At 44.4% G+C, this 16,535-nt stretch overlaps 1 protein-coding gene across 1 annotated transcript in view; it reads left to right on the top strand.

Moving 5' to 3' along the window:
* vps13b (vacuolar protein sorting 13 homolog B) overlaps nt 1-16,535 on the top strand; it is a 661,063-nt gene that overhangs the window by 537,204 nt on the left and 107,324 nt on the right. The window contains exons 42-45 of the mRNA XM_083634457.1: nt 2,678-2,871; nt 5,382-5,563; nt 6,179-6,399; nt 7,092-7,223. Coding sequence (XP_083490583.1) covers nt 2,678-2,871; nt 5,382-5,563; nt 6,179-6,399; nt 7,092-7,223 — 729 coding nt within the window. The remainder of the gene's footprint in view (nt 1-2,677; nt 2,872-5,381; nt 5,564-6,178; nt 6,400-7,091; nt 7,224-16,535) is intronic.

Here is a 16,535-nt window from a genome sequence, read left to right as displayed (position 1 = left end):
CAACCGCGCAAGCCGTCCATCACTCCTAACCTTAGTCACTACTCACTAGTAATTTTTAACCTCGTCAAAGTAGGCCAGAAATGGGTCCAAAATATTTGAGAACCTTCTAAGCGACTTGGGTCTCAGGAGCCTCAGTCTCTCCATCTGTATAACAGAAATCATGTCCATCAGCCATACTTGAAAAGAAGGTGAAGGAAGAGGACTTCCATTCCTTCAGAATGTGTCTTTTGGCGACAGTTGTCCCCAGTGGCAGAGATTGTTGCACAGCTGTAGGGAAGTTCAGAGAGGACTCCGAGCAGCCGAAGATGGCGAGTTCATATCTCGTTTGTTGACTGTTGTTTGCTTGCCTGCCTGTGTTTTTTGTGTGCCTGTTTTGTTGTTGTTATTGTTGTTGTTGTATTTTGTGCGTTTACCATGTTTTTATCTTCTAGCCCACCTCCCCTTCCCTTAAGGCTTAAGTGACTCTTGTCGCTTGCCAGGCCGCCATTGTAAATAAGAATGTGTTCTAATGACTTGCTGGTGAAATAAAAGTGAAATAAAATAAATAAAAATGTTGCACAAACAGTTTCCAACAAAGCCTTACAGGAGTACTCCTGGCATTAGCAATAAGCTAATGGGAATACAGCAGGCTGAAGTACCAAAAAAACATCCACTTTATAGTGTCAAGCAGAGCATCTGGTGAAGCTGTCAGGAGGACAACAGAGGAGTTAACAGTACTTAACAGCAAAGTGGGATGCACTGAAGGCTTTTCTCTTGGAGCTCTCTGGGAACACTAGCCTGGCCAAAGAAAGAGACTGAGCAACTAGCCCTGATCATTATGCTCTTTGTTTAATGGTTGTCAGCAAATACGCTATGGTAGGAAGGAAGGAAGGAAGGAAGGAAGGAAGGAAGGAAGGGTGATGTAGTGGTGATCGTCCTTCCTGCTCAATAATCACACATGTGTTCTCTAAGTGGATGCTGGAATCCAGCCGGGGACACCTTCAGGATCACTCCAGCTTCTGCCTCTTTCATCCCACATTGCCTCTCCTCATTTGGATGAAAAACAACACAAAAAACATCACCAGTCTTAGACTATTGGTTATTGGTCAGAGGGAGTTTAATCTTACACTATTGGCTATCTATATACTGTATAATTGAGTATGTGGGCGATGTTTGTTTGTTCTGTGTTCGGCCACAGCTATGCCATTTTAAGTGCGATGGAGCCGGATTGTTTAATTAGGCTAATTAGCTAATGATGTGATGTCATCAGTGATGATGTCAAAAGTGATGTCATAAGGGCGCGCGCACACACACGCACACACACACACACACACACACAAGGAGGCATTGTGACAAGACTGATCAGTGATGTCATAGGGGGGGGGGCACACACACACACACACACACACACACACACACACACACACACACACACACACAAGAAGGCATTGTGACATCACTGATGCAATAACATTTAGTGAGCAACACTGAAAACACACGCCAATAGGGCAGGTGAGGCCGAGCTACGGGCAAGGCCGCGCAGCCAAAAAAACATCACCAGTCTTACACTATTGGCTATTGGTCAAAAAAACATCACCAGTCTTACACTATTGGCTATTGGTCAAAAAAACATCACCAGTCTTACACTATTGGCTATTGGTCAAAAAAACATCACCAGTCTTACACTATTGGCTATTGGTAAAAAAAAACATCACCAGTCTTACACTATTGGCTATTGGTCAAAAAAACATCACCAGTCTTACACTACTGGCTATTGGTAAAAAAAACATCACCAGTCTTACACTACTGGCTATTGGTCAAAAAAACATCACCAGTCTTACACTACTGGCTATTGGTCAAAAAAACATCACCAGTCTTACACTACTGGCTATTGGTCAGAGGGAGTTTAGTTGTTCAGGAGCACTTTTGACTCTAGTTGAGGGAGGGGAGAGTTTGTTTGATTAACCTGCACAGATCTTATGAGCTGTTCCAGGGATTTGCACCAGCAATCATCCATTCACAAGATTGCAACTCCAAGCATGAAGCTACTACACCCACATTTAACACTTTCCTGTTTGTTGTATTTTATTTTCCTCCAGATGCTGTGGAGTGCAGCCAAGGGTATAGGGATGACCATTTGTCCTCTATGGCATTGTCCATAATTGCTAATTGCACACCAAATACCAAAAGTACTAAATTAAATAAACAACACTTTTTTCCCATATTTTATTTTGCAATTTTCAGAACACTAACGAACAAAAACAAACTCAGACACAGGAAAAGAAAATAAAGAAAAAAATAAAACATACACATACACATATACATAGACACTCCAATATAACAACGTGGTGCTGCCAGCTGTATAAGGTGCTTATGTGCTTGTAAAAGATGTTATACACGGGATCTCACACAAGGGGTCCATGATAATTAACCACACCTTTTTAGACTAATGGTTTGTTTTGTTTTCTCTTATCTCTGACCTTCCAGGTACTTTTCATCTTCGAGTAGTGACAAGCGTGCCAAAAGACCTTGGTCCCCTTTGTCATTTTATCATGCCTGACTTTATATTCGAAAAATATTGTTTCTTTTTTAACCATTGCTGAAGGATACAAATTTCTGTGTGACCCCACTATCCCAAAGAAGGGGGTATAGAGAATAAATAAAATATTGAAGTTGTGTATTGTTTCTTTCTTTCCAGGTGCCATGCAGCCTAGAGTACTGGGATGAGCTCCAGCAGGCCTTTGTGCCGTACCGGGAGTTGAGCCTGTCAGAGAGCAGTGCCTGCCAGCTGCAGCTGCCCAGCCTCAGCCTCACCAACCAGCAGAAGGACCTGGTGGCCTCAGACCTCTGGAGGATAGTACTCAATAATAATGGAGATGGAGGAGATGAGAGGTGAGAGACAGAGAGAGATGTCTGACTTTGCGTATGTGTGTCTTGGATCCTTTTGAATAATGCAGGAGAGAGAGCAGAAATCAGAGAGTGGTACTTTCTGTGTTTCATCGTGGAATGTTGTCTGTGTTTTATGCTGTTTATGTGTCTGTGTATGTGCATGCGTGCGTATGTGCCAGAGTGTGTGTGTGCATACACTTGGATATATATTGTGTGTGTGTGTGTGTGTGTGTGTGTGTGTGTGTGTGTGTGTGTGTGTGAGTGTGCGTGCGTGCGTGTGTGTGTGTGTGTGTGTGTGTTTGTGTGGACCTACAGTACTGTATGTGTGTCATCCAGTGTGAGGCAAAGCAGAGAGAGAGAGAGAGAGCGCACCCCGGCCGCTGAGCACAAAGAGCTAGCAGTGTGTTCCTCGCCCCGCATCTGGAGTGCAGGAGCAGGGAGCGGGCAGTGTGTCCCTCGCCCCACATCTGGAGTGCAGGAGCAGGGAGCGGGCTTGGAAGGCGTTCAGATTGGCCTAATGAGATTTCCCAGCACACCAAGTGCCTGTCAGGGCCCATCCGGATTCCTTCCTGCTTACCTTGAGTGTATCTAATCGCGGGAAGCTCACGGGAACCAAGGAGAATAAAAGCCCCCTTCGGGTTGGCTCATACGTGCCTGGCCTGGCCTGGCCTGGTCTGGTCTGGCCTGGTCTGGTCTGGCCTGGCTTGGCCTGGTCTCATCTGATCTGGCCTGGTCTGGTCTGGTCTGGTCTGGTCTGGCCTGGTCTGGTCTGATCTGATCTGGCCTGATCTGGTCTGGTCTGATCTGGCCTGGCCTGGCCTGGTCTGGTCTGATCTGGCCTGGCCTGGCCTGGTCTGGTCTGGTCTGGCCTGGTCTGGTCTGGCCTGGTCTGGTCTGGTCTGGCCTGGCCTGGTCTGGCCTGGCCTGGTCTGGTCTGGTCTGGCCTGGTCTGGTCTGGCCTGGCCTGGTCTGGTCTGGCCTGGTCTGGTCTGGTCTGGTCTGGCCTGATCTGGTCTCATCTGATCTGGCCTGGTCTGGTCTGGCCTGGCCTGGCCTGGTCTGGTCTGATCTGGCCTGGTCTGGTCTGATCTGGCCTGGCCTGGTCTGGTCTGATCTGGCCTGGTCTGGTCTGGCCTGGCCTGATCTGGTCTGATCTGATCTGGTCTGGCCTGGCCTGGTCTGGTCTGATCTGGTCTGGCCTGGCCTGGCCTGGCTTGGCCTGGCCTGGGTTGAGTTGGGACAGGACGGGTTGGACCGGGTCTGCCAAGCACTGTAACACCTCGAGCATGTTTTTATACTCCCCTGCCTCCTCTCTTCTTCTCTCTCATGTCTCTCACCCGGCATCCCCCGACAGAACTTCTCACTTGTTCTGTGCTTCAGCCATTTTTCATTTCTCTTGTTGCCTTTCTCTCTTCCTCATTGTCAGTTGCTCTCTCGCTCTCTCTCGCTCCCCGTCTCACTTCCTCCTTGGGTTTGGGGAACTTTTAGTGGAAGAGAACTGCCAAGCCCACATTCTGTGTGGCTTAGCGAGCTCCAGAGGAACAGAATGGGAGGAATAAGAAAACATGTAGGAGAAGAAACAAAAAAACTCTACGGTACCATATCCAGTGTAAAGCAAAATATACATCTGCGTTTCATTATAATCATACTCCAAACACTACATTTCCTTTATGTTTAAATTATTTGTCCTTTTTGATCAAAATTGATTCCCCTTTCCTTACTCCCTCGTTTCATCTGCCTTACTTCAGTTTCCAGCAGAAAAATAACTTGGCTGCCCTGCCAACTGGAAGTAATGAAAATTGTCAACATATGATGCTTATCTTTTTAAGGAGCGCTCTGCTGCACCAGCGTTTTTCGGGTCTTGAGCGTTTCCTCCTGGAGTTTTTATGGTGGATCATGGTAGCAGCAAATTACAGAGCAAATGGTCATTCACTTCAATTACCTCCCATTCACCATCATCAACCATGACATGCAATTAATGTCCATGGAGAGGGTCTTCTGGAAACCGCAGCAGTAACAGTCTACCTAAACTCATAGCCCCGGATGGTGAGGAGGCCCTCTGCACATCGTTGTCTCTGTTCATTCCCTTCTCTTCAAAATTGTAGCGTTTGTTGCACTGTGGATTTCTGATGAGGAATTCACAGTTCTGAAACACTGGACACAAGACAAAAGCATTCAGCCACAAATATGAATGAGACGATTTTAATTAGCGAATGGAGTCTTTGTGGCTGTTATTCCACAGCTCTGCCTATACCCTTGATATTAGAAAACAAGCAAGGGCTGATAGAAAATCAATGACTGTTTGCTTGTTTTACCCTCAAGACTGTCAGAATCCCAATCGTGGTCTATTACTCATTTCTGCTCCAGTATGTTTGCCATATGAAATATTGTGCTAGGCTTTGGTGCTTATTCAAGTTTGTGGGTTTGTATTTTGCATTTTTATCATTCACAGTAAAAAACATCATCTGTAAATATTTATTTGTCTGCTGGATCTCCTCTCCTTTCTCCTCCAGTTCGGATAGTGAGTCTGGTTCCCAGCTACCCTGCGATCAGCTGGTGTCTCCCACGGCGCTAGCAGCCTGCACCCGTGTGGACTCCTGCTTCGCCCCCTGGTTTGTCCCCTCCTTGGGCATCTCTTTGCAGCTGGCACAGATGGAGGTTCACCTCTGCCACCACTTAGAACAGCTGGGCACAGGTAGGAGTCACACTGCATGGGCAAAGGGCATGGGCAGGAACTCTCATCCAAGTAGCAGTTGAATGGTATTCACTTGGGCAGTGGTGGCCTAAAGGTTAGAGAAGCGAGCTTGTGACTGGATGGTCGTCAGTTCAATTCCCGGGACCAGTAGGATAGATATTGGTGTGGAAAATGAAAGGCAGTGCTTGTCTCTCCCTCATTACCACCACTGAGATGCCCTTGATTAAGGCCCTTAACCCCAATTCTTTCAGTGGAGCTGATCAGTGGCCAGCAGATCAGACTGTGGTTAGGTGTGAATGAGTGAGACTCAGTGAAACTGCCTGTGTATAAATAAAGGTAAGAAATAGGGGTGACACTATCCTCTCTTGAAAGTAGGGGGTGGGTGACAGCAGGTATGTACTTTGGTTAAGTAGGAACCATTACAGAATTGTTTTATTTAATTAGACGCACAGTAGGTTCTGGCATCTCGTAATCACTCCCCTCGATAGTCCACACCCACGCTCAGCAAAATTATTACCCTGAAAGAAATTTGAATTGTCATTGTCATATCTTGGATAAAATATCTCTTACAGTGCCATTTCATTTAAATACAAATGCTTTCCCCCACTCCTCCAGTTCCACCTCTACGTCTTCGGCCCTTCCTGCCAGACAGGAAGTTACCTCAGGAGCAGGAGTTCATGGTGGTTGGTGCTCAGGAGCCGCGGGTCTTCCTGCGCCAGTGGAGCAGCGGAGTGCACCTCTCTCAGGAGTTCAGCTTCTCCACCCAACTGGACTGCAGGCTGCTGGAGTACCGAAACCTAACGCTCCTTCAGCTCCTGCAGCCGGTCATACTACAGGTGGGCTTATGAGAGCTATTCATATCTCTACAAAGGCTGATATATTTATCCAAATATTTTTATTGGTAGATTCACTGATCAGGAAGTGAAAATAAGTCCCCTCTGTCAACCATCTTTCAACCAGATGTGTAACCACATTTACAGTAACTAGGCAGCTCGCCCACTCTCTCTCTCCCTCTCCCTCAGTCTCTCACCCCCTCTCTCTCTCCCTCTCCCTATCCCTCAGTCTCTCTCGTGTGTGTTTGTGTATGTGTGTGTGTGTGTGTGTGTGTGTGTGTGTGTGTGTGTCACTGATGGCATCATCAGTGATGTCACAATGATTATGTATGACATCACTGATGACATCATAAGTGATGGTATGACATCACTGATGACATCACGGGTGCTCTTTACACCCCCTGAAAGTTTCAGTCTGATCACACGGCATAGCTGAGGCCGGCCAAAATTCTTGAAACAGAGAGAGCCCACATTGCCAAATTGAAGATAGATAGATAACATTATTGAACCTCTTTTCTTATCTGTCCCAGGGCCAGGCTACAGCCACTTATAACATTATTGAACCTCTTTTCTTATCTGTCCCAGGGCCAGGCTACAGCCACTTATAACATTATTGAACCTCTTTTCTTATCTGTCACAGGGCCAGGCTACAGCCACTTATAACATTATTGAACCTCTTTTCTTATCTGTCCCAGGGCCAGGCTACAGCCACTTGCTGCCCCCAGAGCTCGGTGCAGGATGGGAGTGTGTTTGTGGACCCGGTGTTCCTTAATATCAGCCAGTATGCCATCCACACCCTGGACACTGCCCTGCACAGCTGGCAACAGGTGAGAGAGAGGGTAGAGTCTGCAACAGACTTTTAATACATTTAATACTTTCTGATATAAAACAAGTGTCCTGTAAATTTAACTGAGCCTGGGTCCAATGGGTCCATAGTGCTTGAACTCCTGTTTTCCAGCGCCCCCCACTTACAGCTAATGTTAAGACTAGGAAAGCTGATCCCTTACAGGAACGCATGCAAGCATGCAACATTTCCCTGACTTGTAGAGAAGCGGAGGCGGTGGAAGCTTTGGCAGTGGAGTTTGATTTGCGTGATTGTGGCGTTGACGACTCTGAGAGCACTTTGTTTAAAAAGATGAGGGTATTACATTAACCTTATGGGTTATAATCTTTAAAAAGACGAGGGTATTACATTAACCTTATGGGTTATAACCTTTACAAAGATGAGGGTATTACATTAACATTATGGGTTATAACCTTTAAAAAGACGAGGGTATTACATTAACCTTATGGGTTATAACCTTTACAAAGATGAGGGTATTACATTAACCTTATGGGTTATAATCTTTAAAAAGACGAGGGTATTACATTAACCTTATGGGTTATAACCTTTACAAAGATGAGGGTATTACATTAACATTATGGGTTATAACCTTTAAAAAGACGAGGGTATTACATTAACCTTATGGGTTATAACCTTTAAAAAGATGAGGGTATCACATTAACCTTATGGGTTATAACCTATACAAAGATGAGGGTATCACATTAACCTTATGGGTTATAACCTTTAAAAAGACGAGGGTATTACATTAACATTATGGGTTATAACCTTTAAAAAGACGAGGGTATCACATTAACCTTATGGGTTATAACCTATACAAAGATGAGGGTATCACATTAACCTTATGGGTTATAACCTTTAAAAAGACGAGGGTATTACATTAACATTATGGGTTATAACCTTTAAAAAGACGAGGGTATCACATTAACCTTATGGGTTATAACCTTTAAAAAGACGAGGGTATTACATTAACATTATGGGTTATAACCTTTAAAAAGACGAGGGTATCACATTAACCTTATGGGTTATAACCTTTAAAAAGACGAGGGTATTACATTAACATTATGGGTTATAACCTATACAAAGATGAGGGTATCACATTAACCTTATGGGTTATAACCTTTAAAAAGACGAGGGTATTACATTAACATTATGGGTTATAACCTATACAAAGATGAGGGTATCACATTAACCTTATGGGTTATAACCTTTAAAAAGACGAGGGTATTACATTAACATTATGGGTTATAACCTTTAAAAAGACGAGGGTATCACATTAACCTTATGGGTTATAACCTATACAAAGATGAGGGTATCACATTAACCTTATGGGTTATAACCTATACAAAGATGAGGGTATCACATTAACCTTATGGGTTATAACCTATACAAACATGAGGGTATTACATTAACCTTATGGGTTATAACCTTTAAAAAGTTAAGGGTATTACAGTACATTCTGAAGATATCATTAACTTTATGGGTGATACCCTTTAAAAGATTAGGGTTATTACCAATGCCCAATTCAGCCTGCCTATTTTTGACGCCTATGCGGAAATTGCATTCTTTCAAATGGCCAGTGGGGGTCGCAGCTTGTGTAGCACTGCCGGGAACATCCATTCAACTATATGGGAAACGAGCGAACTTCTCTCTCGGTCTATGTCTTAAATAAACACTTTCCAAATTAGTTTATGGTCTGAAAAAACAATTTCAAGTCTTTTTCATGCTCTAACACGCTCCGTTTTCCAAATTATAGCCCCATTTCGAGGAAAATTGACGACAAACATCGGATAATAAGAACAGTAATACTTCCGACCGGTAGAGGCAGCAATGTGCCGCAAGGCATCAGGTAGCAAGTAATAGTTGAGCAAATTATCAGAAAATAGCGTTACTTTATGATATTTTAATAATGTTAGTAGACACACGTAACTCCATACATCTAACGTCCATAACATGGCGGACCATTTAACGTTATTTATACCGTTAGATAAAGCCTTAAGCCTTCTCTGTATTCAGACCATTGGATTCAGCATAGAAACCGGAGTACGTTATAACGTTTTAAATAGAGTCACGTTATAAACAACTAACCAATGCTGGGGGTCCGTATGGAAACTGTTACTCGAAATGGTTCAAAGATAAATCAATTTGGTCATTTAGTGCCGTTTTACTGCAATGTAAAGTAAGTAGCGTTAGCCACTACATTAGCCAAAGTAGCTGACTACCCATAATGCATTACGGCGATAAGGTAGACAGGGCAAATTCGGAAACTCCCCCGGCAGCCGCTAGGGGCAGCCGCCCCCTCCCCTCGTACTTCCGTGTAGCATAATTCATTCAACCAATCAAACGAAATCAAACAATATCCGGAAGTGAGCTTCATTTTGCTGTGTCAAAGTCAATGAGCTATGTTGGTCCATTATATATAGGTCAATGGTTATTACGCTATATTCTGAATATATATGCAGTAGGGGTCGACCGATATCAGTTTTTCAGGGCCGATACCGATATCGATTATTGGTAATCAAAATGACCGATAGCCGATATTTGGAACCGATATACATTTGCAGTAAAAATAAAAATCTTGGTGTCAAAATTTTAAATAACACAACTCGTTGTGGAAATGCATTTTCCTCAGTTTATCTAACTACAATATTAATTGAAAATATTCACATTAAAGTGTTGATCTGTGTGTGTGTGTGTGTGTGTGTGTGTCACAACCTATAACCTGTTCCCATTTCCATGTGTATGCTCACTCTAGTGGAGACTTGGGAACATCAACTGTGGAGACAAGGGTGTATTCACACCTCTAGGTCGTTTGGCTTTGGTTGGATTCAGGGGCTTAATTTATACAATTGTTGCATTTGTGCCTTGGTTCGTTTGTGTTCACACAGCCACAAATCAAACCGGTAAATACAGTAAGAAAGCAACACAACTGACTACAGTGTGTAGGCTCCAATAAAACAGGACAGGTTGCTGATATGGGATGGGATTCATGGCTTCTGTTCAGATATGAAAGACGACATGTTTCCAACCATATAAAGTTAGTCAGACTTTTCTAGTAGAACAATGTAGCCTACTATATCTTATACTGAAGTAGAACCATACTGTAACTGTAGTAGCCTAGGCTACATTACAGGTTCATTTGAACAAAACATTAATTAGAGCAGCTTATGGAATTTATAAATGTCCTTTGTAGCAGTGTAGAGACTAAATATCTGCAAATTACATCTCAAAGACAGGATGCTGTTGAGAAATATTTGAGGCTGTCTTCAATTCTGCTAAAACAGCATTGGAGAGTTTTATGCTGTTGGTATCCTATTTTATGGTTAAGTAGCCTATATTTGCATGCCTACTCATGGCTGCAGACAGTAGTGTCACGAGCAGAGCCGTGATCCCAGTCTCATCTCTCTCTCTCACACAGCTGCAGATGGTTAAGTGACGTTAACGAGCAGGCCACTTTGTGCAAGCCGTGTGCCGTGTGCTCTCTCTCTCTCTCTCTCTCTCCCTCTCTTTATCTATCTCTCCCTCTCTCTCTGCCTCGCGCAAATGCGGGACATCGTCTCAATTTGCGGGACGCGTGAAAAGTGTTGAAAATGCGGCGCAGTCCTGCACAAAGCGGGACAGATGGTCACTTATCACTGCAAGAAAGTGCATTCGGCGGATTTCAACTCACGCTTCTATCAAACCTACCATATCTCCACGCTTAATTTGCACTGCATGCCATGCAGCCAGGGAGCGCTTCATACGAATCATCTACTAATAAGAATGATAGATCAGACGATTGTGGTGTTTATGCAATGTCAGCCTAGATAACTATGATGTTTATTCACTTTATTGCAAGCTTGGCAGCCTGCTGCGGACTGCGGACTGTCAGTCAGTCCGCTGCGCTGCACAGACCCACACGGCACGCTGTTGAATGAAGGCACAAGGCAGCTCGGATTTCATCTGAGAAGCCCTCTGATAGGCTAATACTCACCAATCAGATAGCGCTGTGGGCAGGACATTTGCACAGCAGCAACACAGAGCAGCAACACAGAGAAACACACAGGCTGTTAGAGCTGCATTCTGAGCCAATAGCGCATTTTTTAATTAATTTATTATATCGGCAAACAGCCAATGAAAATGCCGATACAGATAATCGGCAAAATGCTGAATATCGGCCATAATAATCGGCCAAACCGATAATCGGTCGACCCCTAATATGCAGGAAAATACACTATTGGAACTCACTTAGATGCCATAAACATTACATTACATTACATTACATCCCTTTCACACTTTGAGGTAATATTGACACTGACTTGCCTTCATTTTACCCTTTAGTTTAGTTTAGTTTATTGGACAGTTGATACAATACATATAAAATAAGTCATGCATCATCAAAATGTCAAGGATAGCACAAAAAGTCATAGACTTATTTCCGTTGTGGTCCTTGGTCTCGGTACATAATATACATAACCACATATAATCACACAATCCATAATTACTAATGCCTTGCCCATGCCTTGGATATCGCTATTACATTAGGAGTAAGGGTTAGTAGTAGGCATCCTGAAATCCTGTGGGACCATTGAATCAGCACTCTTGGTTGTCCACTGTGATGTTGGAGCAGCGCCTCTTGTGACTGTAAAGTCCCACACGGGAGTGGGAGTCCCTCTGGCACTGTTCACAGGCGTAGGGGGTGGCAGTCCCTCTGGCACTGTTCACAGGCGTAGGGAGTGGCAGTCCCTCTGGCACTGTTCACAGGCGTAGGGGGTGGCAGTCCCTCTGGCACTGTTCACAGGCGTAGGGGGTGGCAGTCCCTCTGGCACTGTTCACAGGCATAGGGGGTGGCAGTCCCTCTGTCACTGTTCACAGGCATAGGGGGTGGCAGTCCCTCTGGCACTGTTCACAGGCATAGGGGGTGGCAGTCCCTCTGGCACTGTTCACAGGCGTAGGGGGTGGCAGTCCCTCTGGCACTGTCCACAGGCGTAGGGGGTGGCAGTCCCTCTGGCACTGTTCACAGATTTAGGGGGCAGCTGGTCTTGCAGACTGGCTTCTTGTGCTTCTGCGGGAGCTCTTCTCGTCCCACTGAAGCAGCTGTTGTTCTTCGAGGCTCTGCAGACCCCTCCGGGTTTCAAGCCTCCAGGTGTCTCTCTCTGTCTTTTGCTGAGGCTTCCCAGGTATGTATGTCAATGTTGGTGGCTTTCAGGTCTCGTTTGCGTACGTATTTATAGCGTAGCTGTGGCCCCCCTGGTGGTCTTTTCCCTGAGGCGAGCTCGCCATACAGGAGGTCTTTGGCGATTTTGCCGTCCTCCATACAGTGCACGTGGCCAAGCCAGCGAAGGTGTCTCTGCTTAAGGAGTGTGGACAGGGAAGGGATCTTTGCTCGGGACAGAACCTCCTTGTTGGGCACCTTGTCTTTCCAGGAGATGCAGAGTATTGGGCGAAGGGTTACAGTATGTAACTTGGTCTTTTAGAGTTCCAGGTTTGTGGTTTATTGGAGCTCATTGTTAGCTAGTACCTCAACATCCAATTTCTGGACTTTAGCCTTTTTTTTGTCCCCACACTTCGTGGCCAGTAAACCGTGAAAGATTTATGGGCATTTACGGAATGTGCAGAAAGACAATCATTGTCCCTGATGGAGAGTAAGCGAAACAAGCACGCAACAACCTTGTCGTTTCACAAGCATGTTTTTGGTTCTGTGACAATAGAAATCGAATTTGCAGGACTGACCTGCCTTTTTCAGTTGAATGTACATTCAGCGTGAGAGGCCAGAGTACGTCTTTCCCTGGACTTCTACTGCTATGGTCCTCGTCATCTCTCAGTTCTCAGCTCTCAGCACTGCCTCTGGTAGCCAGCCTGTCTGTGTGTGAAGTGATGCCCATGAAAATATGTGACACCTGCCAAGACCTCATCTGGCCCTAGTCCTCCACCCACTAGTCTTGTACTAAACATACGTGCACACGCACACGCACACACACACTCACACATGCACACACCCTGGCCTGCCTGGCTCGGTGTGCCCTGTCACAGCCCAGTTCGGCTCAGCTGTGGCTGTGCTGACTCATATACTGGCCTCTGGAGACTTAAGGTACTCTTGTGATTTTACATCACGCACTCAGACACGCTCTGCCAGGTGAGAGGAATAATAGACAGTGTTTTTCTAGGAACAGCTGTGGTTTTTACCTGTGGAAAATAAAAGTAAATGAGCCGTATAGAAAATGGACAAGGAATGAGTGAAATGATTGTACTGGCTAGTGGTTTAATACCTTTATGAAATGATTGTGCTGGCTAGTGGTTTAATACCTTTGTTTTCACTCAGTGGCATCATTAGGAAATGATTGTACTGGCTAATGGTTTAATACCTTTGTTTTCACTCAGTGGCATCATTAGGAAATCATTGTACTGGCTAGTGGTTTAATACCTTTATGAAATGATTGTACTGGCTAGTGGTTTAATACCTTTGTTTTCACTCAGTGGCATCATTAGGAAATGATTGTACTGGCTAGTGGTTTAATACCTTTGTTTTCACTCAGTGGCATCATTAGGAAATTATTGTACTGGCTAGTGGTTTAATACCTTTATGAAATGATTGTACTGGCTAGTGGTTTAATACCTTTATTTTCACTCAGTGGCATCATTAGGAGATTATTGTACTGGCTAGTGGTTTAATACCTATGTTTTCACTCAGTGGCATCATTAGGAAATGATTGTACTGGCTAGTGGTTTAATACCTTGATGAAATGATTGTACTGGCTAGTGGTTTAATACCTTTGTTTTCACTCAGTGGCATCATTATGGAATGATTGTACTGGCTAGTGGTTTAATACCTTTATGGAATGATTGTACTGGCTAGTGGTTTAATACCTTTGTTTTCACTCAGTGGCATCATTAGGAAATGATTGTACTGGCTAGTGGTTTAATACCTTTATGGAATGATTGTACTGGCTAGTGGTTTAATACCTTTGTTTTCACTCAGTGGCATCATTATGGAATGATTGTACTGGCTAGTGGTTTAATACCTTTATGAAATGATTGTACTGGCTAGTGGTTTAATACCTTTGTTTTCACTCAGTGGCATCATTAGGAAATGGTTGTACTGGCTAGTGGTTTAATACCTTTGTTTTCACTCAGTGGCATCATTAGGAAATTATTGTACTGGCTAGTGGTTTAATACCTTTGTTTTCACTCAGTGGCATCATTAGGAAATTATTGTACTGGCTAGTGGTTTAATACCTTTATGAAATGATTGTACTGGCTAGTGGTTTAATACCTTTGTTTTGACTCGGTGGCATCATTGACTCATCAAAAGCTCTTAATAGCGCGTGTTTGATGATGGGTCATATGTGACCCTTGGCTTCATCATTGCATCATAGTATAGCCAGTGAATTTCCCCTATTTCTTCTGCTTAAATGAGCCATAAATAAGGCTTTAGAGCGTTGGTGGTGCTGCATTGAAAGGTCACATTCCAGCTTTACTGGAGTGTTTTGGACACGTCCAAATCCATGGCAGGTTTTACCCAGCATGCCAAGCATGACTTGTTAGGTTATTGGTTGGTCGTAAGCTGCTAGGCCAGGGTTTCTCTGATACTGATTGGGTGATATGTTTGGCTTTTTGTATGCTATTGATTGCCCGATGGCAAGAGGCTCAAAGCAAAGGCATACAGTGTGTACACACACACACACACACACACACACACACACACACACACACACACACACACACACACACACACACACAAACACACAACACATTCTCACACACACTATCCAGATTCCAGATACAGTACAAAATACCATTCTACACTCATACACAGAAACGGTTGTTAACACAGACGTAGTCAGAAGCACAAATCATGTCGGCAGCATATTCATTGCTATATTCATGGTTCCTAAAGTGATTGAGCCTGCTGAATTGTCTTGAGTTGGTGTAAACAGCAGCAGCCTTGTAACTAGTATAGGATGGTTGAAGTAACTCCAGCGTTCAGCACTCTGCAGAAGAGGAGAGGAAAAAAACACCATAATTATAAGGTGAAGGAGCTGCATGTGGGTACCACAGCTCTGGAGCGAGGGGTAGAGAGGGAGGTCAAGTACAAAAAGCGGATCCATTAGGAAACGCTCTTGTTAAACATTTGGCTCACTTCAGAGGAAGTTGTGAACGCGGCGCCCACGGAACATTCCAGCATTCTGTTTGACTGAAAGTAAACCGTGTACGTTTGGAGAAAACCATGTATGGGTGCGATTAAGCACAAGCTGTCTGTGGTGGTGTGGGGCACTGCGGATACAAATGTGAAGGCCTGCCCTGCTCTTCTGAAATATATCTTTGATCCAGACTGGTAGAAGCCTGGAATCTGCACACACGCACGCACGCAGGCACGCACGCACGCAGGCACGCACGCACGCACGCACGCACGCACGCACGCACGCACACTATTGCATTAGTGTGTCAGTAGAGGGCTCTTTATAGTATATTTTTTATATTTAGAAACTTTGAAAGCATCTTTGCTTTACTTTTTTCTTTTACATTTGTCGAACATTTTTGCACAGTACTGTACATGTAAAGACACACACACACACACACACACACACACGCACACACACATGTACGATCAAACCCCCACAAATACTTGAACTACATATTTGGGGTGAGAGGGGGAAAAAATCCACTTGATCCCGATTGAAAAGCTAATCAGGGGCAGTTGGAAACGTTAACAGGCTCTGTCCTTCCGCAACAGAAGGATGCGTCCTAACCATAGGTCCTAACGTGTGTAATTGTTGCAGTGATTTTCATGTTTCCTGGTGTCAAGGCTGCCAGGCAGGCCTGTTGTGATGTGGTGCGCAGGGTCGCCATTGAACCGTGGAGAAGATTCTGCAACCACCGCAAAATGAAAGCCCCAGAACCCAGGCATGGTCATACCACACCACCACAACCAGAATGGCTGGAACACTTCCAGGCACACGGCTTTAGATAGATAGAGGAGACACTTCCCAGGATATGATGGTCATTTATGTTGGTACAGCTACAGTACAGTCTAATATACCTTATTTGTCATGGTAACACATCAGCTGTAAATCTCATAAATTATACAAATTCTTCAGCATCACCCAAACCTCTGTGGCGGTAATCATACAGTAAGTAGCCTATACTGATCCAAGTGTTCGCTTCATAATGACTTTCATATACTTTTTATCCATTCTAATACTGTAGCAGGCATCCTCAAGCAAGCCTCCCACCTCCTCAGTCATCCACTCCTCCACTGCACTGCTTTCTCTTAGCTCGCGTCTTCAATGAAATCCTTACTACCTGTTCTAAAGGCAGG

This window comes from Poromitra crassiceps (assembly GCF_964638095.1).
Source record: "Poromitra crassiceps genome assembly, chromosome: 1".
NCBI classification, from domain to species: domain Eukaryota; kingdom Metazoa; phylum Chordata; class Actinopteri; order Beryciformes; family Melamphaidae; genus Poromitra; species Poromitra crassiceps.
Note: the sequence above shows the minus strand (reverse complement) of the source record. Positions and strands in the feature narration are given on the sequence as shown.